Source organism: Sminthopsis crassicaudata, chromosome 4, assembly GCF_048593235.1.
Source record: "Sminthopsis crassicaudata isolate SCR6 chromosome 4, ASM4859323v1, whole genome shotgun sequence".
NCBI classification, from domain to species: domain Eukaryota; kingdom Metazoa; phylum Chordata; class Mammalia; order Dasyuromorphia; family Dasyuridae; genus Sminthopsis; species Sminthopsis crassicaudata.
Genome location: NC_133620.1, coordinates 292513763 through 292524783, shown reverse-complemented (window position 1 = coordinate 292524783; position 11021 = coordinate 292513763). Strand labels below are relative to the sequence as shown.

Below are 11021 nucleotides of genomic sequence, written 5' to 3'. Positions count from 1 at the left end.
ACAGTTCTAGGCCTATCTACAGTAACATGAGAGGCACCTTCCAGTTTTAAATCCTAATTCCTATGACTTAAAATTTGGACATTTCCAAGGAGAGAGAGAGGGAAGAAGAAAAGAAATCCCCTAGGCTAACCTTTCGTGCTCCAGGGGGTGTTGGCTGGAAGATTCGAGCTTGCATGTCAGAAGGTAGGTTTGCATAAATGGGCAGCACTAATAGCTCCCGGATCTTGGAACCCAAGCGCCGGCAACGATCCTGTAGCATCTCACAAGCTGCTTCAATCTCTTCCTATAGTAATGATGAGAGTAAAGAAAATGTGTGAGAGTAAGAGGAATATGTGAAGGGGTGGAATATATGAGGGGAGGAGTAGTGTCACAGGAAGCCAAAAAAAGCTACCTCATCCTCGTGCCCTTCTTTTCTCCAGGGCACAAAGGCCTTATCCCCTCTTTTGCCTTGGCTCACCTGTCCAGTCAGAAATACCAGAATGTCTCCAGGGGGCTGAGTGACATGGATCTGCAGCACAGATACTACACAGGCTTCTAAGTAATCTGCCTCTGGAGCCTGTGGATCACAGGAAGTCAAGGGGTAAAAATTAAAAATCAGAATATTTACAGATTCTGTCTCCCAATCTTGCCCCTTCAACCTTTCTACCCGCCTCTCCAGATTTCCCTTCCCTAGGAGGTACCTTGGTATAGAAGATGTCAACAGGAAATCTTCGGCCAGGGATCCGGAAAACAGGAGCATCATCAAAGAAAGCTGAGAATCGAGCAGTATCCAGTGTGGCAGAAGCCACCAGAACTTTGAGTTCGGGGCGGAATCGAGCAACATCCTTGATCAACCCAAACAGTATGTCTGTATGTAGAGTCCGTTCATGAGCTTCATCCACCATTACCACACTGCAGTAAAGAGAAAGGATAAAAAGTTAAGAGATCATAAGGGAGCAAAAAGCTTGAAACAAAAAGGCAAGGATTGGGACTCTGGGTCCCTAAGAAAAACTGTTGGTAAATGGTTGGAACTAGGGGAAAAGATAGCTGCTTGATAAATGTTTGCTGAAAAGAACTATCAAAAAATTAAGCTCTCATGAGGTTAGGTAGTATCAGGAAGATCTGAAGGCAGGTCTTGACAAAGAAATGTTTGTCTTTAGTTCTTGAAGAGGACCATGACATCAGGGAGATAATGCCATGCATGACATGCAAGTGAGAGGGATTTAAGTGATGGAGGGCTATAGAAGGTCACCCACCTCACTTCCGTCTCCACAGTCATTTGGGTCTAGGGGCCAGATATAGATAAGGACTTGAGATGGCTTTAGCTCTTTAAAATAAAGTCTTCAACAGACCTCAGTTTGATTGATGCCATACCTATTCAGTGATTAAGACTAGGTAGCAATTGAAGCAAAGAACATCCTTTCACCTAGTCAAAAAAATTTTTTAATAAAATCTGGGAGGGAAAGACCAAAGCAGTGGAAACAGAAGGCCCTTGGAAGTACATCTTAAGAAAGTGCTCTATAAATCTCCAAACATTATGTAATTGATAATGATGGAAGACTAGTCAAAAACTATTCAGCATTTTCTATTTAAAACTGTCAGTAAGCATCATATGTAATGGTGATAAACTGGAACCATTCCCAATAAAATCAAAGTGGAACAAGGTTGCCCATTATCACCATTACTATTCAATATTGTATTTGGTAATAAGAGAAAGAGAGTAAAGGAATTAGAGTAGGTAATGAGGAAACCAAATTATCACTCTTTGCAGATGATATGATAGTATACCTAGAGAACTCTAGAGATTCTACTAAAAAGAAATAATGTACAACTTTAGCAAAGTTTCAGGATACAAAATAAATCCACATAAATCCTAAGCATTTTTATACATCACCAACAAAATACAACGGCAAGAGATGAAAACTGGAAATTAGTATGGCAGAAACTAGTCATGGACCCACACTTAATACCATATACCAAGATAAGATCAAAATGGGTCCATGATTTAGGCATAAAGAACAAGATCATAAATAAATTAGAGGAATATAGGATAGTTTACCTCTCAGACTTGTAGAGAAGGAAGAAATTTGTGACCAAAGAAGAACTAGAGATCATTATTGATCACAAAATAGAAAATTTTTATTATATCAAATTAAAAAGCCTTTGTACAAACAAAACTAATGCAAACAAGATTAGAAGGGAAGCAATAAACTAGGAAAACATTTTTACAGTTAAAGGTTCTGATAAAGCCCTCATTTCCAATATATATAGAGAATTGACTAATTTTTAAGAAATCAAGCCATTCTTCAATTAATAAATGGTCAAAGGATTTGAAAGACAATTTTCAGATGATGAAATTGAAACTATATGTACTTATATAAAAGAATGTTCCAAATCACTATTGATCAGAGAAATGCAAATTAAGACAACTCTGAGATACCATTATACAATTGTCAGATTGCCTAGAATGACAGGGAAAGATAATGCACAATGTTGGAGGGGATATGGGAAAAATGGAACTGATGCATTGTGGATGGAGTTGTAAATGGATCCAAACATTCTGGAGAGCAGTTTGGAACTATATTCAAAAAGTTGTCAAATTGTGCATACTCTTTGATCCAGCAGTGTTTCTAGTGGGATTATATCACAAAGAGATATTAAAGAGGGAAAGGGACCCACATGTGCAAAAATTTTTGTGGCAGCCCTTTTTGGAGTGAGTAGAAACTGGAAACTGAGTGGATGCCCATCAGTTGGAGAATGGATGAATAAAATGTGGTATATGAATGTTATGGAATATTATTGGTCTGTAAGAAATGACCAGCAGGATGAATACAGAGAGGCTTGGAGAGACTGACATGAACTACTGCTAAGTGAAATGAGCAGAACCAGGAGATAATTATACACTTCAACAACAATATTACTATATGAGGATCAATTCTGATGGAAGTGGCTATCTTTGGCAATGAGAGGATCCAAATCAGTTCCAATTGATCAGTGATAAACAGAATCACACCTAGAGAAAGAACACTGGGAAATGAGTGTGGACTCATAGCATTTGCACTTTTTCTGTTGTTGTTTGCTTGCATTTTTCTCTTCCCAGGTTATTTTTATCTTCTTTCTAAATCTGATTTTTCTTGTGAAACAAGATGAATTGTATAAATATATATACACATATTGTATTTAACATATACTTTAACATGTATAACATGTATGGGACTGCCTGCCATCTAGGGGGGGGATGGAGGGAAAGAGGGGAAAAGTTGGAACAGAAGTCTTTACAAGGGTCAATGTTGAAAAATTACCCATGCATATGTTTTGTCAATAAAAAGTTATTAAAGAAAATGTAAGGGGGAAAAAACTATTTAGCATTGAGAGCTAGAAGGGACCTCAAAGGTCATCTAGTACAATTCATCATTTTATAGATGACTAAACTAAGTGCAAAGAAGTTGGCTAAGGACCCAAAGCAGAAAATAGCTATATGTAAGAACAAAGGACCATACTGGCTGGAGGGCAGGGGGATTCATAGTAGCAACATTTGCCAACATCCAGAAAACTGGATGAATCAGTCTTTCTGCCTAAAGATAGAATGTCTGTGGAGGCCTTATTTAAGTCCCTGGCTGTTTTCAGAAAAGACTCAGGAGAAATAATGACAAAAGGTAAAGACAACGAGGCTGGGGTATGGTATCCCAAGAAAGTAAAAAGTGAAAGTTTAAGTCCCATTATTTATACAGAATACTTTTGAAGTATCAAAAACGCAAACGTTTTGCCCACCTTTTGGGGAATTACTCAACAAACCATGACATATTAATATAATGGCATAATATTTTATAGAGTCATAGGAATACAGGGAAATTGGAGATTTGTATGAATGATAAAATGGAAAAAGCAGAACCAAAAGAATATATAGTGACTCCAATAATGTTAAAAAAAAAAAAAAAAAAAAAAACTAAAATGCATAAAAACTCAGATTAATATAAGAACCAATCTTGATTCTAAGAAATCAATGATGGAATGTATTCCTCATACTTCTTAGTAGAAAGTGATGGGATGAATAAAGAATGTTGCTATATGTTGATATAGTCCATTTCTGGTTTGTATTTAATTATGTTCCTTTGTTACAAAGGATGTTACAAGACAGTAGCAAATTGCTACTGGCAAGTGACAAATATGTTTTTTAAAATAGCATCAAGAAAACATTTTTTTAAAATGTTCTATGGAAGTATCCTAGGTTAGATGACAATAAAGGCTATTGTTAACAATGGTTAACATCTTCCTGACTGCTGACACCTCAGAAATCCAAGAGCATTCTGCAATGAGAAGCCTTTGATACCAAATCTAAAGACTTCGTTTATCTACTCTTGACAACTGACACAGACTGTCTGTTTACAATTCTATTTTCCTGGTTACACCTCTCAACTCATCCGAGCTTCATCTCTTCATTTGTAATTCTTCATGGATATAAATTGGCACTTCTGAAAGCAACTAGAAGGAGCCCAAGGGTCCTTTCTGGTGTTGCTGATTCTGTGTAAATTTCTCAGAAAATCTCCTAAAGATGTGGGACATTTTCAAAATGTTTAACTCTATAATCCTCCAGTTTATACAGAAGATGAGATTTTGGTGAAGAGAGGGAGAGGCCTTTGGTAATATCACTTACACCCCCCAAGTCTTATCTACATATTATCTTTAGATGTGAGGAAGCTAGTTCTAAGACGACTTGAAACAGATTGAGAAGATATTTAAGCACCAAAGACTGAAGTGGCAAAAAGGAAAAAACACTAGGAGTAGCTCTAATAACAGAGCTTTTGTTAAACAAGACATAGAAATTCACTACCTGTAACTTCCAAGGTCAGGTTCAGAAAGGAACTCTCGAAGAAGCATCCCATCTGTCATGTATCTTAGAACAGTCCGTTCTGAGGTGCAGTCCTCAAAACGGATACTATAGCCAACCTAGGGACAGGTGAGAATGTAAAATTGAAAAAATTTTTGGATAATTAAGAACAGGAAGCTGGAGAAAGAGAAGCTATGATACATGAGTTCCTGAGGGAAGAGGAGGTCAGAGAAACACACTCTTCACACAATTTCTGTCACAATGGAGCTCACCTCATTTCCCAGCTTCACCCCCATCTCCCGGGCCACTCTAGCTGCCACACTCATGGCCGCCACTCTCCTAGGCTGGGTGCAGGCAATCTTCATTCCTTTTTGTGTGTAACCCTGGGATAAATGTTGGGAGGAATAGCAGTTTGAGGGAAGTAGAAAATGTCTAGGCTTTTTCCCACTGCTGTATTTCCCCCCAAGGAATTAAAGAAGGCTTTGCAAGATTCAAGATATAGATAACATAGGCAAGTTGGCCTAGGGTCCTCTGAAGAAGTCCTTACTTGACTATGGACAGCCCTAGTACCTAACATTCAAATGGTTCTAAGGAATGAGAGAGCAAGAAGCAGAGAGGAGAGAGAGGCAGAAAAAAAGGAGAAAGAAAAAGTAAACAAAGGATAATGAAAAAAGAAGAGGAAGAAAAGCAAGAATTAAAACAGTGGATCCCTAGTTCTTCAATAACATTTAAGAAGGCAAGAGGCTACCTGGGGAGGGACATCAGAGAAGTATCTTCCATAGAAGGCTTAGAATAATAAGCAAATGGTGGGAGCAGGTAATGTCCTACCTACCTCCTCAAAGAGGTATTGGGGAATCTGTGTAGTCTTCCCTGACCCTGTTTCACCCTCAATGATAAGGACCTGATGGTTGGCAATGGCAACAAGAAGGTCATTTCGGAATGGGAAAACAGGAAGACTACGTCGAACAGCTTGGATTGATTCTTTCTGTTGGTCCCCAGAAGAAGGTGGAGCTGATGGTTCCTAAGAAGAGTGGAAGATGAGAGCTCTAGACTCCAATTCACCTTTCCTTCCAGATTCCACCCTCATAACCTCTTCTGACCTCATCACCCTGAAGCCGAGTGGCTCTAACAAATTCAATGGTCTCCTCTTCTTCTAGCACCAGCTGATACTTGGACTCAGAGGGGGCAGCATCTTTTGCTCCAAATCGAAGGGAAGCTGCCCCTAAACGAGCCTCCTCCCAACGCCTCTGCTCTTCGCCTGGAGCTCCTGACTCTTCTTCCACCAGTTCTGCTCTGCGAGTTGGCTAAGGGATGAGAGAGACCAAGATGCAAACAGAGGGAACTGAATTCAAAAAAAAAATTTTTTAAGAGGTATGCCCCAATTGATAAATGATCAAAAGGTGAATTTATATATATCCAAAGGACTACAAATTCATGCATATTTTTGACCCAATAATACCACTATTAGGTGTGAATACCAAGAGATTAAAAAAAAAAAAAAAACGAAAAGGTACAAATGTACAAAAATAATTTGTAGCAGCTCTTAAGGGCAAATAAAAAAAAATTAAAAAAAAAAAAAAAAAAAAGGAAAATGCCCATCAATTGGAGAATAGCTGAATAAACTGCGACATGTGATTGTCATGGAATATTGTTCTATAAAAAATGTTTAGCAGGATGTTCTCAGAAAAAAGAAAAAACCTGGAAAGATCTCATGAACTCAAGCAAGTGAAATATACTGTATACAAAGCAATAGCAATGTTCTGAGATGACCAACTATAAATGACTTTGCTATTCTCAGAATACAATGATCCACAACTAAATGATGAAAAATCCTATCCGTATTCAGAGAAAAAACTGATTGTGTCTGAATATAGATTGAATCATACTTTTTTTTTAAACTTTATTTTTCTTGAGAGTTTTTTTAAATTAGGGTGGGAAAACTATGTGTTCATTCACACTATGACTTTTATGGAAATGTTTTTAAAGAATTTCACAAATGTTTTCTTAATGGAAATTTGGAGTTGGGATAAGGGACAGAATCTAGAACTCAAAATGTTTTTAAAAATGTTAAAAAAAAATTGTTTTAAATATAACTAGGAAAAATATTAAGGAAAAAAAAAACAGATTGAGGTGGAGGGCATCCATACATGTCAAAGTTTAGGCGTAATTTTTTAAAATCCATCAAAACCAAATGCAATAATATTATAAGGCACCTGGATTCAGATTTAATATAACTACAATCCCAGGGAGTAAATGTGGAAACCACTTTTGGAGGTTTTGAGGGCAATTCAGGATGGGATGACATAGTGCAAGCAGATAATTGCAGATGGAACAGACCATTAGACTAATCATTGTATCAGTTTGGCTTACTCATTTCTTTAGTTACAACTATGGGGGTGAGAACTAAGAAAAATAAAATATATTTACAAAAATCCTAAACTTCAACAAGTCAGCATGAAAGAGAGAACAAATGATACAGATATTTGGTCCCTGATCACAACCTCCACCCTTAAATAATCCTGTACAAGCTTTCCTTCTTTTCCTGAGATCCAGAGCTACCAATCCCCTTTCCTTTTCCCTTACCTGTCCACGAGTCTCTTCTGGCATATGGTATCGAGTTGTTGCCTCTAGCTTCTCTTGCTCTCCAGCTGCCCTGTACTCCCGGGCCAGATCCCGTACTTTCTTCTTATATTTGAGTTCCTGTCTTTCAGTATGGCTCAGCTCCACATCTCCAAAAAGAAATTCCTCATCTGCCAGCTCTGCCTCCAGATCCTCCAGCTTCTCACGTTCCCGCTTTGCAAGATACTCTCTCCTAGATTTCTTTCGGAGCTCAGGTATCTGTATTAGGAAGAAGGCATCTCTATCTCTTTCTGTTCAGGGGCAGATCTCACCATATACATAAATACTTAACTTTTCCTGATTTCACATCTGAAATAGATAAGTATAAAATTTAAAAGGGAGCTTAATGTCTCCTATTATCTATAGCCTTTCTAGGTCTAATTGGGGTTTCCTGGGAAAAAGAAAAAAGTCTATCTTGCAATTAGACCATAATCCCTTCCATTATAATACATATGTAAAATTATTTCACTCTGCACTGTAAAATTATTCTATAATATAGTTGACTCATACTTTCCAATCCAGAGCTTCAGAATCTTGTGCTTTTTCTACTGTATCTCATAAGAATTAGAAAGATCAGCTTCCCCAGGATGAATGATTAGGCAGAGGACTTTACAGCCAGTGTACCTTGACATCTATCCAGCAACTCCTTTTTTGAATGCTGAGCTAACATTCAATAGCAGATTCATCAATGATATAACAACCTCCAAGAGAAGTTTATCTCCTCTATAGAAAGTCTTGATTACCATGATTACCCTTTGTAACTCTTGCTACAGTGTCTACATGTAATCCTAATTCCCAGCTACAGCTATCTCAAGATCTGAAAGCTGCTAGAATATGACATGCAGAGGTAAGAGAATCTATATAATAAGTCATCTAGTTCAACTCATTTTACAAATGAATTACACAAGACCCAAAATGGCTAAGTGACTTGCCCAAGGTCAAATAGAAGCTGGAGTCTGTTAGATCCTCTGACTCCCAAGTTCAGTCCTCTTTCCATTATATCACACAGGAGATCTTTTTGGTGTCTAATCTTGACCCAACATACCTTGGGGATGTGACTCACCATTGCTTTCTGGTCTTCTTCTGCCATTTTAAGGCGCTTTTGAGCCTCTTCATATGCCTAGAAGGAGAAATAATGAGAAAGGTAAGGCAACAAATTCCCACCCTCACCTCTATAGGTGATCATCTATATATGGATTATGGAGAGAGATTAGCGGGTCATTGTATCTTATGGGAAGAAGTGTCTGAATACAGATGCCTAAAATGAGGCTTAAGAAATCCTGTACTTGCCAAAATAACAACAAACCCAGGGCTATAAAGAACCAGTGGTCTTCCTGAGGACTCCCATCTATGGGATGACAAGAGCATCAAGAATATGAAACTACAGAGAATGTCTCTTTGGGCACCACTTCTCTGTTTAAACTGTTGTAAGATACAACAACAACTATGCACCTTTTTGTCTGACCGTTCCAAAATGTTTCGTGTTCGCTCTTTGTCCCTCTTTCGTACACGTTCAGCAAAAGCATCACGTTCCTCCAGGTCCTGAAGTCTTTCTCTCTCAGTTCGTTCCCACTCATCTTCTGACTCTGGCTTCTGCTTCTTGTTGGTCTCATTCACTCTATAGACCAGTAGATGGTAGGTGAAACGAGAGAGAAAGAGTCTTAACCATATTCTGAATCACAACTCTTAGTTTTCTTACCCAAACTCCACTGTCCTTACCTTGTCTTTTTCTTGTCCTCCTCAGAGTCTTGCTCTTCCTCCTCCTCTTCCTGGGTTTTCTTTCTAAGATGTTTCCGTTTCTTATTCTTTTTTAAGGATCCACTTCTCACTGAACCCTGGATCTCCTCATCACTCTCTTCACTTTCATGCAGAAGCTGGTATGAACGGTTCTTCTCTAGCAAAGCCAAAGCCTCACGCTCTGCTACTCGGGCTGGTCTTTCTACAACTGCTTTCCGTGGAACCTAGGAAAGGAAGGGATGACAGGGCTATCAGCTGCTAGCTCTGTTTGCCTATCTCAATATCTTTTTCTTTTTCTTTTTTTTTTTTTTTAATTAAAGCTTTTTATTGACAAAACATATGCATGGGTAATTTTTCAACACTGACCCTTGCAAAACCTTCTGTTCCAAATTATCCCCTCCTTCCCCCTCTCCCTCCTCTAGATGGCAGGTAGTCCAATACATGTTAAATATGTTAAAATATATGTCAAATACAATATATGTATACATGTTTATACTGTAAAATCTGATTAAGGAAGAAAAAAAAACTGGGAAATAAAACAAAATTCAAGCAAACAACAGAAAGAGTGCCTAACTGAGTACCTTACTTAAAGCACTTAACTTACATTATTCATTATATACCCTTCCCCTAAAAGTCCTCAGTTTTCACAAAAGCTTTTTATTTCCTTTGCTACTCTTCATAAGCCAGGTACCTCTCCCAGTAAACAGCGAGCTCCCCTAGGAGCAGGGGCTGTCTTTTGCCTTTCTGAATCCCCTACTCTTAGAGGCTACCACTAGCCTACGGCCACAGCTCCCCCAGTTGCGGATTGGGGTGATGGGGTGAGAGTGCAGTGTGGGGAGGAATGAGAAGGAAGCTCTTTTTCTTGATCCCTGGATCCTTAATGGTCCTTCCCTTTAAATTTCCCATGGCATTTTGTTTTGTTCCTCTCAAACATCACTTACTATGTGCAAATTACTGGTGTTCTATCTCATAACTAAACCAACCAAGTCTGGAGAACAGGAACTCCCACAGACTTTGCAGTTTCATCTAGTAGTGGACGGACAACAAATATTTCTGAATTACTCCCACTGATGCTAAACCGAAACAGTCCCTGTGTTTCTGTGACCGAAGCTCTCCCTCCGTGGTAGCACACCTGTTTCATCTTCCCCGGTGAGCCCCGCAGGCCGTCCCGTGGCTGCAGCCTCACTAGCATTTATGGAACGCTTCACAACTACCCATGACTCCTCAACCTCACCACGGCCGGGAGACCGGAGGGCCCTCTACCGCTGTCATTTCACAAACCAGAACCGGACCCGAGTTTCTCCACACCCCCCAACCCCCTCCTCGGGCTTCTCTCCCCGGGCCGGCCCTAAGCACCTTGGCCCAGAGCCTCAGAGCAAAGTCTCGAGCCGGCCCGCTGAAGTCCAGGGTCCCCGTGTCTCGCAACCGCTCCACGAATTCATCGGCCGTAACACAGCGCTTCGCCGTGCCGATGAGGAACTGCGCGACATGCCGCTCGCTCAAGCCCAGCACGGTGTGCAGCTCGTCCTGCACCCAGCGCTCCAATCCGGCCGAGGTCGCCATGGAGACTGCGGAACGTCAGCCCGCTACGCCTTCCAGAGCTCCGGCCCGAGCGATCTCCGCAGCGGCTGCAAAAGCCACGGTGCGGGCGCGGGCGCTCGAAAAGGACGCTCTTCCTCTCTACAGAAAAAATCGAGCGGGGAGGGGGAGGGGCTTCTTAGGGCCGGTGGCCCCAGACGCCCAACATTTCCGTGCCGAACCTACGGAAACGAGCAGGAAACGGCAGTTAACGAAAAAGGAACTTTCGTAGGGCTGAGAAAAGCAAAACTTCCGGTTTTTAAGTCCCGCCCTGCTTCCT

General features: G+C 40.0%; 1 protein-coding gene across 2 annotated transcripts in view; it reads right to left on the bottom strand.

Annotated features, from left to right (window-relative positions):
• DHX16 (DEAH-box helicase 16) overlaps positions 1-11021 on the bottom strand; it is a 15566-nt gene extending 4545 nt beyond the window's left edge. For both annotated transcript variants that reach the window (XM_074264805.1, XM_074264806.1), the window contains exons 1-12: positions 10520-11021; positions 9146-9387; positions 8879-9044; positions 8490-8546; positions 7391-7645; positions 5908-6111; positions 5640-5828; positions 5080-5190; positions 4811-4926; positions 681-891; positions 458-556; positions 131-283 (exon numbers count right to left, since the gene is read on the bottom strand). In XM_074264805.1, the coding sequence (XP_074120906.1) occupies positions 131-283; positions 458-556; positions 681-891; positions 4811-4926; positions 5080-5190; positions 5640-5828; positions 5908-6111; positions 7391-7645; positions 8490-8546; positions 8879-9044; positions 9146-9387; positions 10520-10726 (2010 nt within the window). In that variant the 5' untranslated portion in view covers positions 10727-11021. The remainder of the gene's footprint in view (positions 1-130; positions 284-457; positions 557-680; positions 892-4810; positions 4927-5079; positions 5191-5639; positions 5829-5907; positions 6112-7390; positions 7646-8489; positions 8547-8878; positions 9045-9145; positions 9388-10519) is intronic.